This window comes from Eretmochelys imbricata, chromosome 11 (assembly GCF_965152235.1).
Source record: "Eretmochelys imbricata isolate rEreImb1 chromosome 11, rEreImb1.hap1, whole genome shotgun sequence".
NCBI classification, from domain to species: domain Eukaryota; kingdom Metazoa; phylum Chordata; order Testudines; family Cheloniidae; genus Eretmochelys; species Eretmochelys imbricata.
In genome coordinates, this window is record NC_135582.1 from 10,200,049 (window position 1) to 10,217,359 (window position 17,311).

Consider the following 17,311-nt stretch of genomic DNA (forward strand, 5'->3'; position numbering starts at 1 on the left):
TAAGGACCATATCTCCGTAACATTTCAAATTTCAACCTCCATTCATTTTTCTCTAAGCTTGTTCAAAAAGGGTTTGATTTTTTTATGCCTGGAAAAGTGCTTCTGACCCCAATATTATTAATCATTTACATAGCTGTAGCACTCAAAGGCCTGAAACAGGATCAGGGCAACACAGCGCTGGGAACTGTACAACTGCAGATGAAGAGAATCTCCACCCTTTTGACTTCCAGAACTCAAAAACAGTTGGAAAGTGACTTGTATGAAAATAGTACCATTGGGCAGAGATCAGGCCAAGAAAATTTCAGGCCAAAAGGTTGGGTGCTTCAGAGAGCTATCAATGGGTAAAACTGGAAACCGGTTTGTCACCTAATAACTGCAGATGTTATTAGGTGCTAGCAATAATAAAATTGTCTATGCAAAGATTTCAAAAGTTGTGCAAAAAGAATCTGGCTGAAGCTATAATTAGGACAAGTGCCATTCTGAAGTGCTGCTGAAGGTAAAGCAAAGCCATTAGGTATTTCAGGGGAATCTTAAGTGACTTTCCCAACTGTGTTTTATTGTCATGTTCTTGCGAAGATCCTCCAGCTAGACATATCCTATGGTGAAAACAACACTGAGTTCACCATGTGTTAATCTCCCAAGACCATGCTCCAGAGAGCAACACTGGAGCTTCAAAAAGATTCTGCACAGCTTCTAAACTTGTGAACAGACCCTTGCTGTGGACTGGAGAAAATAAAATATGCTTTTTCCAGGATATACAAAGACTGATTTCCTCCCAACTTCTCTGGAAACCCGCTGAAAACACAAATCAATGAGTCTAAAATAGCCCACTGTGTGAAGAGGGATTCAAATTTGCTACAATCCGAACAGCCGTTCAGAGTCTGAGCTGAGGGGGGACTGCAGAACTTGCAGCACTGACGTTTTTTCATATTTCATATGGAGTAGCTGGTTTTCATGCATTCTCCATTTCATGGACTATTCCTTTCCGGCCTCTTTTTAAATCCTCATTGTAAAACTATTTCCATGTGCTGTAGCCCAGCCGACTTGAGGACCACCTCCTGCTCCCTATAGGTTCTTCTCCCACCATAGACCTTTTTATTGTTGAAAAGGGATATGGTGTTGGGTGTAGAACTTCTGAGTTGGGATTAGATATCTCCAAGTACAGCGGTCCCTCGCTAGAATGCGGGTCTATAAAGCACGAATTTGCATATAATGTGGTCATGGCCATGGATCTCAAATTTAATTACTTTCATTGGAATTCATTTTAAGGCGGTCCCCACGTTAACGCAGTACTGCGCAGGGATCCCAAATCCTGCGTTCTAGCAAGGTTCCGGTGTACTTATTTCTGTCTTAAGTGTTATTTCCTGCTGAGTATCACAACCTACACTAGATCATCCTCTTTACGATCCAGTTTGCTTAATAGCTCTCCTGTACACAGCCCCAATCCCTTGCATTGCGTTGGTCTTCCAACTATAGTTGGCCTTTCACTCATCTCATCATCAATTATGCCACACATCATTATGTGGAGAAGTTACAATGAATGGGCCTGATTCACAACTTGAACCCAGGCTCCATCCTGTGGTGGTGGAATGTCGGACTGGAGAAGGATGCAGAGGAATAAGCCTAACACATTCTTCCAGTGTGGGCGTGGAGCTAGCCAGCACTGGCTGGAGAGAGAATAGGGTTAGTGTACCGAAGTAGCGCCTGATTCAATATATCTCCCAGGCAGCTTTCGTTCAGAGATTGAAGCTGCCCTACTATCTGGTAGAGGACAGCCATTTTCCCCTGGGATAAAACTTCCCTTCGGGTACAGTTATTGCTGTGTCTGCGCCGGTGAATCGACCCCAACAGTCCATGAAACGCTGAAGTGGATTAATTACACCCTACTCTGTTGTTTTCCAGTTTTGACCATGGCCATAAAGTACTCGGTGCTACAGGATCTTAACTCCCCAGAGTTATTGCTTTTTGCAGGATTATGCCTGTTTCGGTGACAGGATACTCTGGGACCAAGTGCTGGCGTTCACTTCAGGTGTAGTTTTTTTTGTCATGTACTGAGAATCTGTTGTCCAGGTGTGTATCAGTCTCTAGGCTCCATTGAGAGTCGTAGTGTTTAAGGCCATAAGGGACCATCAGATTGTCTAGTCTTACCTCCTGTATATCACAGTCCATCAACACCACCCGGTACCCACACACTAATCCCAACAACTGAAATTAGACCTCAGTATTGCAGCCCCCAGAAAACTAGACTATTATGAGACACAGACAGAGAATAGGAGGCATAGAAGTACACCAGTGCCTACTATATGACTCATTCTCTCATTAGCCTGTGCACGAGTTTGTTTGAACCCCATATAAATTGAGGTTCCACATACCTGTTGTAGGTTTAAACTAATTATTAGGTTATAGGACACTTAAGATACTCTCTACAAATTGGAACCATGTTGTAACACAATCGGGGACAATTGTATAGCACCTGGGTACTTTATATTTCTAATGCAGATGGATCCAAAAGGGGCTGAGTACGCATTCCCTTTGTTTTATCTCTATTAGTTGTCTCTGCCTAATGTTATTTATTTATTCTTTTTCGGGTATTCATTTTTATTCTGCCATTTAACCATTTGAAATATGGTGCTGGTCTGGGGCCTTACATGCATTCCCAAGCATACCTGTCTGTATCTAAAAAATATGCAAATTTTAAAAAATAGTAAAGTACTCAGTTACTAGTGAGTTAAAAAACCCAGAACAAGCCTGCTAGTTTCTCTTTATTTTAGAAATGAAAAAATACTCTGATATCAAACTCTCTCTCTCTCCAACAAGAGACCAGTCACCAAATTGATGACTTGCGGATTAACCAAACAATCTAACAAGTCATTTGTAGAAATGGCCATTTGTGAAGAGTTTGCATTGCTGTCTGCATCGGTTTGATCTGCAAGTGTTTCGCAGTCATTAATCATTACTGATTGCTTCCCACTGCAGCGTAATTTTCCAAAATGTCCTTCTTCATTTTCGCTGAGAAGGTCTCTAGAGTCACTTTCCACTGCTCCTGCCCCCACTGAGCTTCCTTCTTGAGACTGTGGTAATACTGGAATAAGATGCACCCCGAAAGGTATTTTCTCCAACTTTTTTGCTTGAACCACTGTAAAACCAGCTTCATGGGTCCATGATTTATAGTCCTCTGGTTTGGTGTTGACTTCTATTTTCCTTCTTTTATATGAAGACGCCTCCTTCTCTGTATCATGGGTGCTGGGATCTCTGTCCTCGGATACAGTTACCTTTTGATATTCTAAATATGCAGACATTGCTCCATTTAAGTACTGAAGATTGATTTCATGGGATGTTGCCTCGACCTAAACAAGCAAACAAAAAAAACATAGTGAGCAAGCTGTATGTTTCTATTCAATGCTATGCTTATTCCTAGCTGTATGAAAGGCACATAACAATTTATTACACAGGAAGAAAAGACTCATAGTAAGTTTAAAAGAAATGTCAGTAACTCCAGGCTATCGCTGCTAATGGAAACAAGAGGGCGCTTACTTCTGTGGGATTCAGCCAGGCATCCACACGGCTGGGGTTTTCTGCAGATTTTATGGCACACACTAGTGTTCGAGTTACTGCCTCTTCCACCCGGGCTTTGTGATCTGCATCCTATCCCAAGGAAATAAAAGGTAAATGGAGAAAATTTGGCACTTTGCACCCTTTAGAAAGCCTGAGGACCTTGGAAAGGATCAAACCAAGAGCCTTAACCTGAAAATCCTTCTTAACACAAGAAGTCATAGGATTACTCACATGAAGAAGAGGTTGCAAGAGGGATTATTTTGTTAATTAAATCTGGTACCTCATAAATGATACAGCATATGGATCCTGTTGAATTTCTAATGATATGCATTTATATAGCCCCTTTATCTAGATGGACCACAATAGCATTTTACAAAATTATACAGATACATATTTTAAACACTTGAAACACAAAGGATATTACTGTGAGATAGCAAATACCTTGGGGCTACTAAGGCACATTACTAAGTCCTATGAAAAATCAGGAAGCTTGTTGTCATCTGACAGCAAGAGAAGCCCACTAACATGTTGTTGCAGTTTTAGATAGTAACAGAAGGAAAAACAAATGTTTCCTTCACTGAAGGATGCTGATGGGCTTCGGCTACACTAAAAAGATCAGTAATTGATACAGCTTCGCAAATGTGAAACAACACAAAATTGGAGAAAATGTATAAAATGACATAAAACAAAATTCACCCCACAGTGGCAGCTCCTGTCTCACGGGGCCAGGGCTGGGGAGGTCTATTCTGGTTTGGCCCAGCCACTCCCTCATCACCTGGGTCAAATCTGAGTGGCACTGTGATGTTGCAATGGCCAGAAAGGAGAACTGGGCCCAGCCCTGTGAGACGAGAGCTGCTGCTGTGGGGTGAGTGCAGGGCAGTCTCGCTCTGCAACATCGCAGGCCCTCCCACTCTCCTGGCAAGCAGGATAACACAAAATAACATGACATTCCCAAAAAATAAAATGAAAAATTATAAAAAGATTAAGAGTCTTATGGGGCTCTTGTAATTGATTTTTGCGTGGTACAAACCTTCAATTCTCCCTTCACCCCTTGGCCAGCTAGACATGGGCTAATTTGGGATTTTAGAACAGAGAAACATAATTTTGAAAGACAGTCCATGGTCTTCCACTTTCTATTTAACTGAATAGCTTAGCGGCAGTGGAGGGGTAGTTAGAAGGTAAGGAGGTTGATCAGGGTGTACAGCGTTGATTAGCACTTGGATATCACAGTGTTAAGTACACTAGAAATGGACAGATAATTTAAGAGTCACTTGGGCTCTTAGAGGGAAAGCAGAAAAAAAAAGGAAGATGTAAAATAAGTATGAGACAGCCAGCCATGGACTGTCAAATGTTGGGTTGGGGGTTTGAAACATTAGGATGTGTCCAGCCTTATAGCTTGCTGGGGAGGGTGTTAAAGGCTGTAATGCATCTTGGGAGTCACACAGTAGAACCTGGGATTCAAGCAGAAAAATAATCTCTCTTCATTTCTGCAAACTAGTTTTAGGACAAAAATTCTGCCATTGGTGGAGTGTGTGGGGCTGTCATAGGGGGTATCTGTTCACATTTATTAATGTGCTTTTATAAAAACCTCCTCCCTGTGAAAATGACAACATCCTGATTTCTACATATAGTAAAGTTGTCATCAAGGGTTAACTGGGTTATCAGAGTAGCAGCCATGCGCCATTCCTTTCTTCTTGTCTAGTTAGAGGGAATTGACTCCCTCTTCCCCTCTAGGCTCTGCTGTGATGTAGTAAAATAAAGCAGCATGTTCCCAGCCTGCAGTCCTGTGAGTACACTTACTTTTGTTGCACTGAACAATCAATTTGCAAAACTACACATGTAAACGGTTAATATTTTTCAAGGTATTGTGATCTTGGGAGTCATCCTACTATGCTAAATCCTGGGGCTGCGTTAATCATGTGACTTAGTTCGTTAGAAAGCAGGGTTTGAATCTGTCACATTATGTTGAAAACAAATTAAACTTCTACTCTTATTCTAAAAAGTCTTGGCAAAATAATTAATGGCATCACTTGGATGATGCTGGCATGACACGCGTCTGTCAAAGTGAAAGTGGCTGGTTACAGCTCCAAGTGAGAGAACTGCTTGAATAGGTAAAGGAAGCGTTCTCAATATTATATTTTAGTGCCAGTGTCATGAATTATTTTCATAGATGGATTGCCCACATCTAAAAACAATGTTGCTGTCATCTGCCGGGGTAATAGGCTGTAATCAACTGTCACCTGCGCCACAATGATTACACGCAGTCCTTTCTAAGGTTAAACTACTGTGGAATTTACTTAGTAGCCAAAGTAATTTATTTTGTTTGTGGGGCCTTTTAATTTTTGATATCTTATTAGGAAAATCCAACAGACTCTGTTCAAATTGGACTCCCATTGTGTTCAGTCAGAGCTTTCCCTAGTAAAGGCTGCAGAATTTGGCTCTATTTTATTGTACCAGTGGATAACAAAATGAGAAAACAGTAAGGGAAAGGAAACAAAAATATGTCCAACCACTAGCACTAGCATTCTGTATTTATCCGTATAGGCCAGGGGTGGCCAACCTGCGGCTCCGGAGCCCCGTGCGGCTCTTCAGACGTTAACACGCGGCTCCTTGTCCAGGCACCGACTCCGGGGCTGGGGCTACAGGCGCCAACTTTCCAGTGTGCCGGGGGGGGCTCACGGCTCAACCCCTGGCTCTGCCACAGGCCCTGCCCCCACTCCACCCCTTCCCGCCCCCTCCCCTGAGTCTGCTGTGCCCTCACTCCTCCCCCCTTCCCCCCCAGAGACTCCTGCACGCCATGGAACAGCTGATTTGGAGGCGCAGGGAGGGAGGGAGGGAGGGGGAAGTGCTGATTGGTGGGCTGCTGGCTGGTGGGAGGCGCTGGAGGGGGGGAGGCAAGCTGAGGGGTGGCTACTGATATATTACTGTGGCTCTTTGGCAATGTACATTGGTAAATTCTGGCTCCTTCTCAGGCTCAGGTTGGCTACCCCTAGTATAGTACAATGGGCCCGACTCTGACCTGCAACTCCTGAGTGGTGCAGTTCAAGAGGAGGAGCCCAGTTAAGGGATTGGGGGGGGAGGGGCTTTAAGTGACCTTTGCATACTCTGAATTCTAGACACTGGCACAAATCAGAATTGCCTCAGGGCCTGCACAAATGTATGACAGCCTTGAATGACTGTCTGTAGGCTGCCTTGCTGACCCAGAACAGAGGGAATGCAGTGTTCCTAGCTGTCCCCTGCACGTGACACTGTGTAGGAGACTGGCGTAGGACTGCTACACATTGTTCTTCTAGCTGAATATCCCTTACAATGAGAATTCTTTCCAAGGAGGATCCACCCAGGTTTGAACCCCTCTGTTCTTCCAGAGCAGCATAAAGGTGCCAGAAATGGCCCAGAAAAGGGGCCAGCCCTGTATAACTCTTTGTTCCTATCATTTCAGCACCTCATAGATTTCTATCCTAGTAAAAAGCCTGTTTCTTTCGCCACTTTAATAGTATTTCATACTAAGATAGTATTCATGATAACGTGATTTGGGTTTGAAAACATTGTGGAGTATTGAGACTATATCACTGGAATGATCACATATCTATTGGTTAACAAACACAGTAAAAATCAACGCCTAGAGAAAAGGGAAATTAACTAAACCAGAAAATCCAATACAAGCACAATCTCCACTCTCAGGAAGATGTGAATTAAAACATTTCAGGCAGTCGTATTATTTGCCATTAATTTTGTTTGTCATTTAGGCCCTGATCTGGCAAAGCACTTAAGCATATGCTTTACTAAACAGGGAAGGAGTCAAGCTCATGTTTAAGTCCATCCCTATTCAGCAAAGCAATTAAACACATGCTTAAATTTTAACCTGTGACATAAAAATATACTTTTTTTTTTTGTCCCATTGAAGTCACAGGTTAAAATTAAGCATGTGTTTAATTGCTTTGCTGAATAGGGTGAATCTAAGGACATGCTTGAGTTCAAGTGCTTTGCTGAATCAGGGCCTTAAATTCTGAGCCTTCAAATCCTTATTCATGTAAAGTCTGACTGATCATGTTGTTTAGGGGTAGAGCCTGCCTCCTCCCTTGCCAAGCCATGAATGAAGCTGCTAGGCAGGGGGCAAGATTAAAGGGAGCCTCTACAAGGCTCCTTGTAGTCCAGTGTAGAGGATTTAGAGGAAGAGCTAGGCCAGTGGATGCATGATTAAAGCTCTTTCCTCAAGAGCAGGCATGTAATAAATCTGTGACCTGGTCAAATTCCCCTCTGTAGTATTAGTTAGAGAAGTTATTCTGCTTCCCGATTTTCCTTACTAAAAACATTCAGGCAAACACAAACAGTTGTGCAATGTATTGGCCCAGCATGGCTGCATTCTAGTGATGGGTGATAAATGATCCTTCTATAAACACAAGTCTGTAAAGTGTGTTGGGATCCCTCTGGATGAAAGGTGCTATAAAAATGTTAGATTATTATTATTATAAACCACTCTAATGTGGCTCATCATGTCATCAGATGTGGGGCAGAATTATTTATTTTTAACCAGTGAGCTTACACTATATGGCATATGCTTTGTAGCTTAAGAACCCCACAGCAATGACTTAAAAGGAACGTACCAGTTCAATCCAAGAGTTTATACTGACTGTAATGGGGTCAATGCTTTCTACATAGTGCCACCAGTGTCTGGGAACAAACAGGACCTGAAATGAAGGGACACAGTCATTAGGATAGCAGCAGAAATCTTCCTTTTTCAAATACTGTAGCAAATGGTCCACTAAACCTCTAGTGTAACAGTAATATTTCCCTTATCTAAAAGGAAGTTGGAAGAGTATTTCCAGTTTGAAACAGTAAGGCAAAAATGATGGTAAAGTCTCATTAGCAAAGCACCATACTGTACCCAGAATCATTCAAAGAAAGCAAATGTTGTTTGTATATAGCTTTCATCCAAAGAGTTCAAACGCAAATACATTTCACCTGTGAGGTAACAGCATGCCTTTTATATAGATGGGCACACAGAGATTAAATGATTTGCCCATGGTCACATAAGAGGTTAGCCATGTCTACAATGCAGGGGGTCTGACTTTCATTTCTCCCTCAAGCTCAGCATATTCCACTGTCTCACAATATCAGTAGCTACTGTGTATGACCGCAGACACAATCCTGTACTACCTCTTATCCAAAATCCTCTTATCTGACACAGGGTTGTAACCCCATAACTGTTTCAGTTAAGTGAGGTCCAGATGCATAAAAAGCTGCCAGCTAGCTTAGCAGGGCTTTAGAGAAAGCCCTAACCAGACCCTGCTGAGCAAGGACTCTTTGTAGACTCTCCAGTTTAGTAGGCTTTCCAGTTTCTTTATAAAGACTGCCAAGCTGGCTTCCCCAGGAAGTCAGTGTTCTGAAGTTCTTCTAGGTGATTAATAACATGCAGCTCTAATTCTAGTGAATAACTATCCTTTATTACACTTGTCAAATTTAGTAGACTATTTAAAAAATAAGGTGCCCTAAAAAATCATGACTATCTAGTTTAGATCAGAGCTATATTACTATATTAGTGTGATATTTTTGACATAAAATTCATTTTAAACCTTGGTTTTTATGGTACGAAGACATTAACATTGTTTTGATGATATAGTACTAGCTTTATAGATTACAGAACACTAGATTAACATAGGGTTATCAAGAACAGCATAAAAGACTGTTTTTTAATGGGTAAGAAAATGGTTGGACTATAGAGACAGTAAAAAGATAAAAAAAGTAAAAAGATACACTTCAGTAAGGGGAAGAGCAGCAATGATTTTTATCTGAACTGTGGACAGTTTTTTTTCTTGCTAGACACAAATTACTTATAAGAATGTCCTATCATCAAGATAACCACCTTTTCAGATAATACAGTACTGGGTTGACTAGAAAACTATATGGAAAAAAAGACCAATGAGGCCCCCATTCTACAAACAGTTACATACACATTTAACTTTATGTACACAAGTTGTCTCATTTAAGTCAATTAAGCACCTGCATAAATGGATGTAGTATCAGGGCTTGTGAGCCTGGGTTAATTTTGGATGATGAGCTGAAATATGGCTCACAAGTTTCCATTTAAAACAAGCGAAAGGCTGTACATGTTTGAGCATCAAGAATATTCAGAAAGTAACCTTAATCTCATGCAGCTTACAGACCAGAGTAAGTGGATGTTCTGAGCAAGAACAAACCGAATCATGCAGCTGTGAGCACAATGCATATGTGCCATTAAACAAACCAAATGTTAAAATGTAGATGTGGTGCAGAAGTCCAAAGACGTTACAGATTCCTCCACTTGCTAAAGATTGATCACAATGGTGTTAATTCAGACAAGTTCTATGGCCTGTGTTATACAGGTCAGACTAGATGATAATGGTCCACTCTGGTCTCAGAATCTATGAATATAGTACCCAGTTTTAGAGTTTGAACTTGATCTACCAAAGTCAATAGCAAAACTCTAAGCACCGATACTCATTTACACTAAGGCCACTTCACACCATCACTCAGGAGTGTAATGTATGCTTCCTTTACACTGCCAGAGCAGTGTGAATGGCATCAGAATAAATGAGAAGCAGGCCCTAAGGTCCAGGGTGAAATCCTGGCACCACTGACATCTACAGTAAAACTCTTATTGACCAGCATTTCATTTTGAAAGTTCTGATATATTAGCTGGTGACAGGAAGGGGGAGTAGAAAGAAGAGGGAAGGATATAATATTCTTAGACTTCTGTATGGCATTTGACTTGGGATCGCACTTGGGATTTGATTAAAATAACTAGACCAATATAAAATTAACATGGCACACATGAAATGGATTTAAGCTGGCTAACGGATAGGTCTCAAATGTAATTGTAAACGGAGAATCATCAATGAAGCAGGTGTTTCTAGTAGGGTCCCAAAGGAATCAGTTCTTGGCATATGCTATTTAATGTTTTTATTAATGATTTTATGTTTTCTTCCTCATCATCAATGATAAAGTTGCAGATGACACAAAAATTGGGGGAGTGGTAAATAATGAAGGGGAGAGGCCACAAATACAGAGCTGTCTGGATCGCTTGGAATGCTGACAGCAAGCAAACAATGGTGTGTTCTAATATGGCTAAATGTATACAGCCAGACAAAGAACACTGGCCATACTTACAGGATGGGGGACTCTATCCTGGGAAGCAGTGACTGAAAAAGATTTGGGAGTCATGGTGGATAATCAGCCTAACATGAGGTCCCAGTGTGCTGCTGTGCCCAAAAGGGCTAACACTATCATTGGATGTTTTGAATAGGAATCTAGAGTAGGAGTAGAGAGGTTATTTTACCTCTGTATTTGGCACCGACATGATGGCTGCTAGGATACTGTGTCCAGTTCTGGTGTCCGCCATTCAAGAAGGATGTTGATAAATTGGAGAGGGTTCAGCAGAAAGTCACGAGAATGATTAAAGGATTAGAAAACATGCCTTATTGTGACAGGCTCAAGGAGCTCAATCTATTTAGCCTAACAAAGAGAAGGTTAAGGGATGACTTGATTACAGTCCGTACATACATATGTGTGGAACAAATAATAATTGGATCTCAACTGAGTCATAACACAATCCAATGCTGGAAGTTGAAGCCAGGCAAATTCAGACTAAAAATAAGGCATACATTTTTAACGGTGAATAATTCATCATTGGAACAATTTACTGAGGGTTGTGGTGATTCTCCATCACGGGCAGTTTTAAAATCAAGATTGGATGTTTTTCCAAAAGATCTACTCTAGGAATTATTTTGGGGAAGTACTATGGCCAGTGTTATCCAGGTGGTCAGACTAGATGAGGGGCGGGCAAACTTCTTGGCCTGAGGACTGCATCAGGTTTCTGAAATTGTATGGTGGGCCGGTGTGCGCCTCCCCAAACAGCCAGGCATGGTTTGGCCCCCGCCCCCTATCCGACATCCCCCTGCTTCTCACCCCCTAATGGCCCCCTGGCAACACCTGTCCCATCCACTCCCCACTGCCTTCTGTCCCCTGACCGCCCCCAGACCTCCTGCCCCATTCAACCTCCCCTCTCTTTCCTGACTGCCCCCCCAACCACCCCTTCTTCCTGACTGCCCCCGGACACCCTGCCCCTGACTGCTCCCGCCACCCCATCCAACCCCTCCTCTCATTCCTGACTGCCCCTCCGGGACCCAATTCCATTCAACCCCTCTGTTCCCTGCCCTCTGACCAACCCAACCCCTATCCACATCCCCAGCCCCTGACCTCCCCCCGCATTCCCCTGCCCTCTATCCAGCCCCCGCTACTCCCTGCCCCCTTACCATGCTGCCTGGAGCACCAGTGGCTGGCGGTGTGGCTGTACCAGGACAGGCAGCCGCACGGTGCAGCACAGAGCACCGGGTCAGGCCGGGCTCTGACGCTGCGCTGCCCCAGGAGCTTGCAGCCCCGCCGCCCAGAGCATTGCGCCGACGATGCAGTGAGCTGAGGCTGCGGGGGAGGGGGGAACAGCAAGGGAAGGGCCTCCTGGTCCAGGAGCTCAGGGGCCGGGCAGGACAGTCCCGCGGGCCGCATGTGCCCTGCAGGCTGTAGTTTGCCCTCCTCTGGGCTAGATGATCACAATGGTCCCTTCAGGCCATTGTGATGTATGGGAAATATTGCTTACAGTTCTAGTGCAACAGGCTTCCAGGAAAATGGAAGAGGAGGAAACTGGTTGAATGGAATATGATGTGGAGGAAGAGGATGGGAAAGAATATCTATAGCACTTCTCACGTAGATCTCTAAGTGCTTTACAAAGGAGGTCAGTATCATTATCCCCATTTTACAGATGAGGAAACTGAGGCACAGGGAGAAGTGACTTGTTCAACATCATGTAACAAATCAGTGGCAGAGCTAGGACTAGAACCCGGGTCTCCTGAGCACCAGGGAAAGGGTGATGACAAGGAAGCAAAAGCAAGATAACAAATTGGTAAGAGCAGAAATACTTAAATACAAGGTGCTGTTTGGAGAAATGACTTGGATGTCAGGAACGGAAGATTCTGAAGGCAGTCTGGCCTTTCGGTGTGGCTGGTCTCTGGTTGCAGGCGCAGAAGAGGGGATTTCACTTGCCATGACATCAAATGTAATAATTGTAAAAGATGTATATATCTGGAGCCAGTACTGTTTCCTTACAGAATTTATGGAGCAGCTACAAAGCTTTGACTCCAAGAGGATAACTAGGAAACATAAATAAGAAGCAGGAAGAACAGCTGCGTTTAGTAAGCATATGATCATTAAAATCAGAATTTATGCTAGCAAGAAATGTGAAGTTATTAAAGGTGAATAGGCAAATCTTTAGAGAAGTTGCAAGACACAGCAAAAAAATGATCCCAGACAGCTGTGTGCAAAAAATAACCTGTATGGGGCTGTCCATAAATTATGTAACCCATTTTTTGGTGATTTTCAAGACCCATCCATCCCTTGTAACATTTTAACACTGAAACAAAACACATAAAATTAAGGACCCATCCATCCCTTAATGCAGGGGTGCCCAACCTACAGCCCGCGGGCCACACATGGTCACCAGAGCACTTCATAAGGCCTGTGGCCTGCTTCAACACAATAGACTAGCAGCTGATTCATTAGCATTTTGTCATCATGTTTACACACTTGTGTAAACTAAAATGATGTAAATAGCCTGTTTCTAGCTAAACACATATGAAACAAGAAGGATTTAAAATATAAATCAATACAGGTGACTTTAAATCTCATTAAAATATGTTGACTCTGTTAGGTTTAGATTGCCCTCCTGTGTCATAAAGTTGGGCACCATCTGCCCTAATGCGTTACATAAATTGTGAACAGCCCCTAAGGGAACAAAACCGGCTGAACATGGGGAATATTTCAGATCAGAGAGAGAAATGGAGAGGTAAGGATCTTCATATGCCTAGTTTTACAGAAAGGAAAGCAAAAACTTCATCAGATCTCCAAATGAAACAAAACAGACTTCCATATGTTTGTGCTCCTTCAAAGTGGAGCATACATATTTAACAACATCTGAAAATCAATGGGAAACATGCTGGTAAACCACAGTGAAATTGAAGGAATGGGGTAAATGTTTAGCGTAAAAAACTATGGATGTTGGTGAAAGGTTAAGTCAAAAAGCAAAGCACAGACAGAATAATTTCAAGCTGAGAAAGAATTCTCTGTTGGCATGCTTTTCACTCACAGCGCTTGGTTGCAGGGGTTGGAAAAGAAAGATACAAAACTAAATAAACAATCAGATAGAAGCAACTCAGATAATTTTAATATTTTGGCTAGTGGATGGCAGATATAGCTCATCGCAGATAAAAGCAAACTAAGGCATTTGTACAAATCTCCTGAAAAAGATAAAATGAAAGGGCAAAACGTAAGAGCACAGATACAGAGATAACATCTATAGAGTAAATGGAATGATGCAGAGGATTTGTATATCCAGAGCCACATAACGGGTTGGAACGTCTACTGAAACTTCCAATGCATATGTAAGGTGCTCATATTCTCGCTTTTTAAAGAAAAAGTTGAGCTTCCTGGGGAGTGAAGTAAAGTAATCAATGCTTGTCACAAAGAGATATTGGGTAATTGCTTTAGAAAGTGATGCATAGAAGAACTTGGGTGAGGAAGGTGGCAAAAAATGTCTTCAATGGATATTTAAAATTCCAAGGCCAGCTCAGCTTGTTACAAGGGTCTTCCCTCTGAGCGCACCCACTATTGCTGCAACTGTGGCAGATGCTGACAGAGCTATCCCATTCTTGCATCCTTCAACAGAGCCTCTTTAAGAGTACATCTACTCTGTAATAAAAAGACCAACGGCACAACCATGGCTGGCCCAGGACAGTTGACTTGGGTTTGTGGAACTCAGGCTGCAAAGCTAAAAATGGCTTGGACTGGAGCCCGGGCTCTGAAACCTTGTGGGGGGAGCGTGATTCTCAGATGTCTACAATGCTATTTTTAGCCCTACAAGCCCAAGTTAATTTGACCTGGGTTCTGAGACTTGGTGTCCTGGTTTTTTATTGCAATGTAAATGTACCCTGGTAGGGTGGTGCACCACAAAGTTCTCCCCTCCCCCCCTTCACAACAGCTTGGCTTGTCTCCACTTTTCTCACACTGCAGGAGAACTGGGTTGCTATCACATCTGCAGCAGTAGGCAACAGCTACTAGGTAGGGGAGCCATCTTGAGCAGCCTCAGTAAAATACTGGGGAGGTGATAGCATGGTGGGTCAAGAGGTACTAGGCCAGGGGATGGAAGGATTGATGGAATGGGAGGGAGGAGTATGTAGTTCGTGGATTTCCTTTTTGGTGGGTACAGGGAGGAGTGTAGCTGATGGATCTTTCTTCATGGGGAAGGTGGTGGGTGATTCAGCCAGGGATTTTTCACATATTTTGCTGATCGAGGTGAAATTTTTTTTTGAGGCAACCTATTCCAGCAGCTCATCATCGATAATGACAAATCCACTACCAGTTTCTCCACCTCGTCCAACTTTTCTGTACCAGATAGGCTTGTTCTGTTGTTTAACTGAACCAAGCAGATGCTCCACGTTGTCAGCAAGAGCCCACTCCATAGGGCACTGTGAGAGGCTGATCTGCAGCCACATACACCGCTCTCCCAAAAGAGTGGTTTTATCCATGTTAATGAAACCCCACCTCTGACACTTTTGGATTCTTCTTTAGTTAAAATCATTCAAACTCTCCCTTACAGCAAAATCCCTTAAAATATTTTAATATACCCTCTGAGCTTGGACATTTTACTGACTTTTAACAAGAGCTTGAATATATTATGTTTCCTGTATTCCTGACCTGCTCTTTATTTTCAAAGGTATTTATGCAGAGACAGGATCTTTGTTTATCAAGAATTTATCTGCTTTTACTTCTTATTACTTGGGGCCAATTCCTGAAGTGCTAAATCGGTTTAAAAAGCTGGTTACTCAGGTAAAACCTCACTGAAATCCATGCGAGTTTTGCCTGCATAAGGGCTGGGTAAGAACAAAGTAAGGAGTTCATGACCTGGCCCCACCTGAAGTCACGGTGTTGTTTGGGATATTATTTTGTTGTTTGTTTTGTAGTAGTGCCCAGGAACCCCAGTCATGGACTGTAGTAGGTGACTTCTGGGTACTCTTCTGGCTCTGTCAATCTGTTTCTTCACTTCAGTAGGTGGGTATTGTAGTTGTAAGAATGCTTGATAGAGATCTTGTAGGTGCTTGTCTCTGTCTGAGGGGTTGGAGCAAATGCGGTTGTATCGCAGAGCTTGGCTGTAGACGATGGATCGTGTGGTGTGGTCTGGGTGAAAGCTGGAGGCATGTAGGTAGGAATAGTGGTCAGTAGGTTTCCAGTACCCAGAAGTCACCTACTACAGGACAGGCCCAACAAAGAAAATAACAGAACGCCACTAGCCATCACCTTCAGCCCCCAACTAAAACCTCTCCAACGCATCATCAAGGATCTACAACCTATCCTGAAGGACGACCCATCACTCTCACAAATCTTGGGAGACAGGCCAGTCCTTGCTCACAGACAGCCCCCCCAACCTGAAGCTAATACTCACCGGCAACCACACACCAGAACCACTAACCCAGGAACCTATCCTTGCAATAAAGTCCGTTGCCAATTGTGTCCACATATCTATTCAGGGGACACCATCATAGGGCCTAATCACATTAGCCACACTATCAGAGGCTCGTTCACCTGCACATCTACCAATGTGATATATGCCATCATGTGCCAGCAATGCCCCTCTGCCATGTATGTTGGTCAAACCTGATAGTCTCTACGTAAAAGAATAAATGGACCCAAATCAGATGTCAAGAATTATAACATTCATAAACCAATCGGAGAACACTTCAATCTCTCTGTCACTCCATTACAGACCTAAAAATTGCAATATAACAACAAAAAGACTTCAAAAACAGACTCCAACGAGAGACTGCTGAATTGGAATTAATTTGCAAACTTAGGCTTGAATAGAGACTGGGAGTGGATGGGTCATTACACAAAGTAAAACTATTTCCCCATGTTTATTCAACCCCCCCCTCCCCCCCGTTCCTCAGACGTTCTTATTAACTGCTGGAAATGGCCCACCTTGATTATCACTACAAAAGGTTTTCTCCCCCCCACCCGCCGCCCTCGCTCTCCTGCTGGTAATAGCTCATCTTAAGTGATCACTCTTCTTACAGTGTGTATGATAACACCCATTTTTTCATGTTGTGTGTGTATATAAATCTCCTCACTGTATTTTCCACTGAATGCATCCGCTGAAGTTAGCTGTAGCTTACGAAGCTTATGCTCAAATAAATTGGTTAGTCTCTAAGGTGACACAAGTACTCCTTTTATTTTTAAAAACAGCCTCTCAATTTGCCCCTGAAATTTTTCAAATTTGCATGCAATTGTCTGAGCTTGCAATTTTGTGAATTCAGTCACTTGCAGGTTCAAACACTGGCTTTGAGACCTCCAGCTACCTGGATGATCCTCCAAACAGTTAGATGTCTCAGTGTTATCATGTGCATCCAAAATATATTGTGGATACAAAATTGGAGGTTGAATTGGGGCTTTATTAGGAATTTAGCCCACAGCCACAAGTCATGTTTAAACTAAAGTCTTTTTTTAAAACTAATGCAGTCTTTATACAGCTAGTTAAATTGGGAATAGAATCCTATTCTTCCAGTGATAAGGGATTGAAGAGCACAAAATGTTATAATCAAAGCACATTGTACGAATATATAAGGGCCCAATGTACTAATGAGGGGATATTGCGTTAAACTTTGCAAATGAGCACAGA

The 17,311-nt window shown here is 42.7% G+C and overlaps 1 protein-coding gene across 4 annotated transcripts in view; it reads right to left on the reverse strand.

Annotated features, from left to right (window-relative positions):
• Nucleotides 1–2,745: 2,745 nt before the first annotated feature.
• The window catches only part of HSPBAP1 (HSPB1 associated protein 1), a 75,166-nt gene continuing 60,600 nt past the window's right edge, over nucleotides 2,746–17,311 (reverse strand). For 3 of the 4 annotated variants that reach the window (XM_077830208.1, XM_077830209.1, XM_077830210.1), the window contains exons 6-8: nucleotides 8,160–8,243; nucleotides 3,535–3,645; nucleotides 2,746–3,347 (exon numbers count right to left, since the gene is read on the reverse strand). In XM_077830208.1, the coding sequence (XP_077686334.1) occupies nucleotides 2,793–3,347; nucleotides 3,535–3,645; nucleotides 8,160–8,243 (750 nt within the window). In that variant the 3' untranslated portion in view covers nucleotides 2,746–2,792. The remainder of the gene's footprint in view (nucleotides 3,348–3,534; nucleotides 3,646–8,159; nucleotides 8,244–17,311) is intronic. The other variant, XM_077830211.1, reaches the window with a different exon arrangement.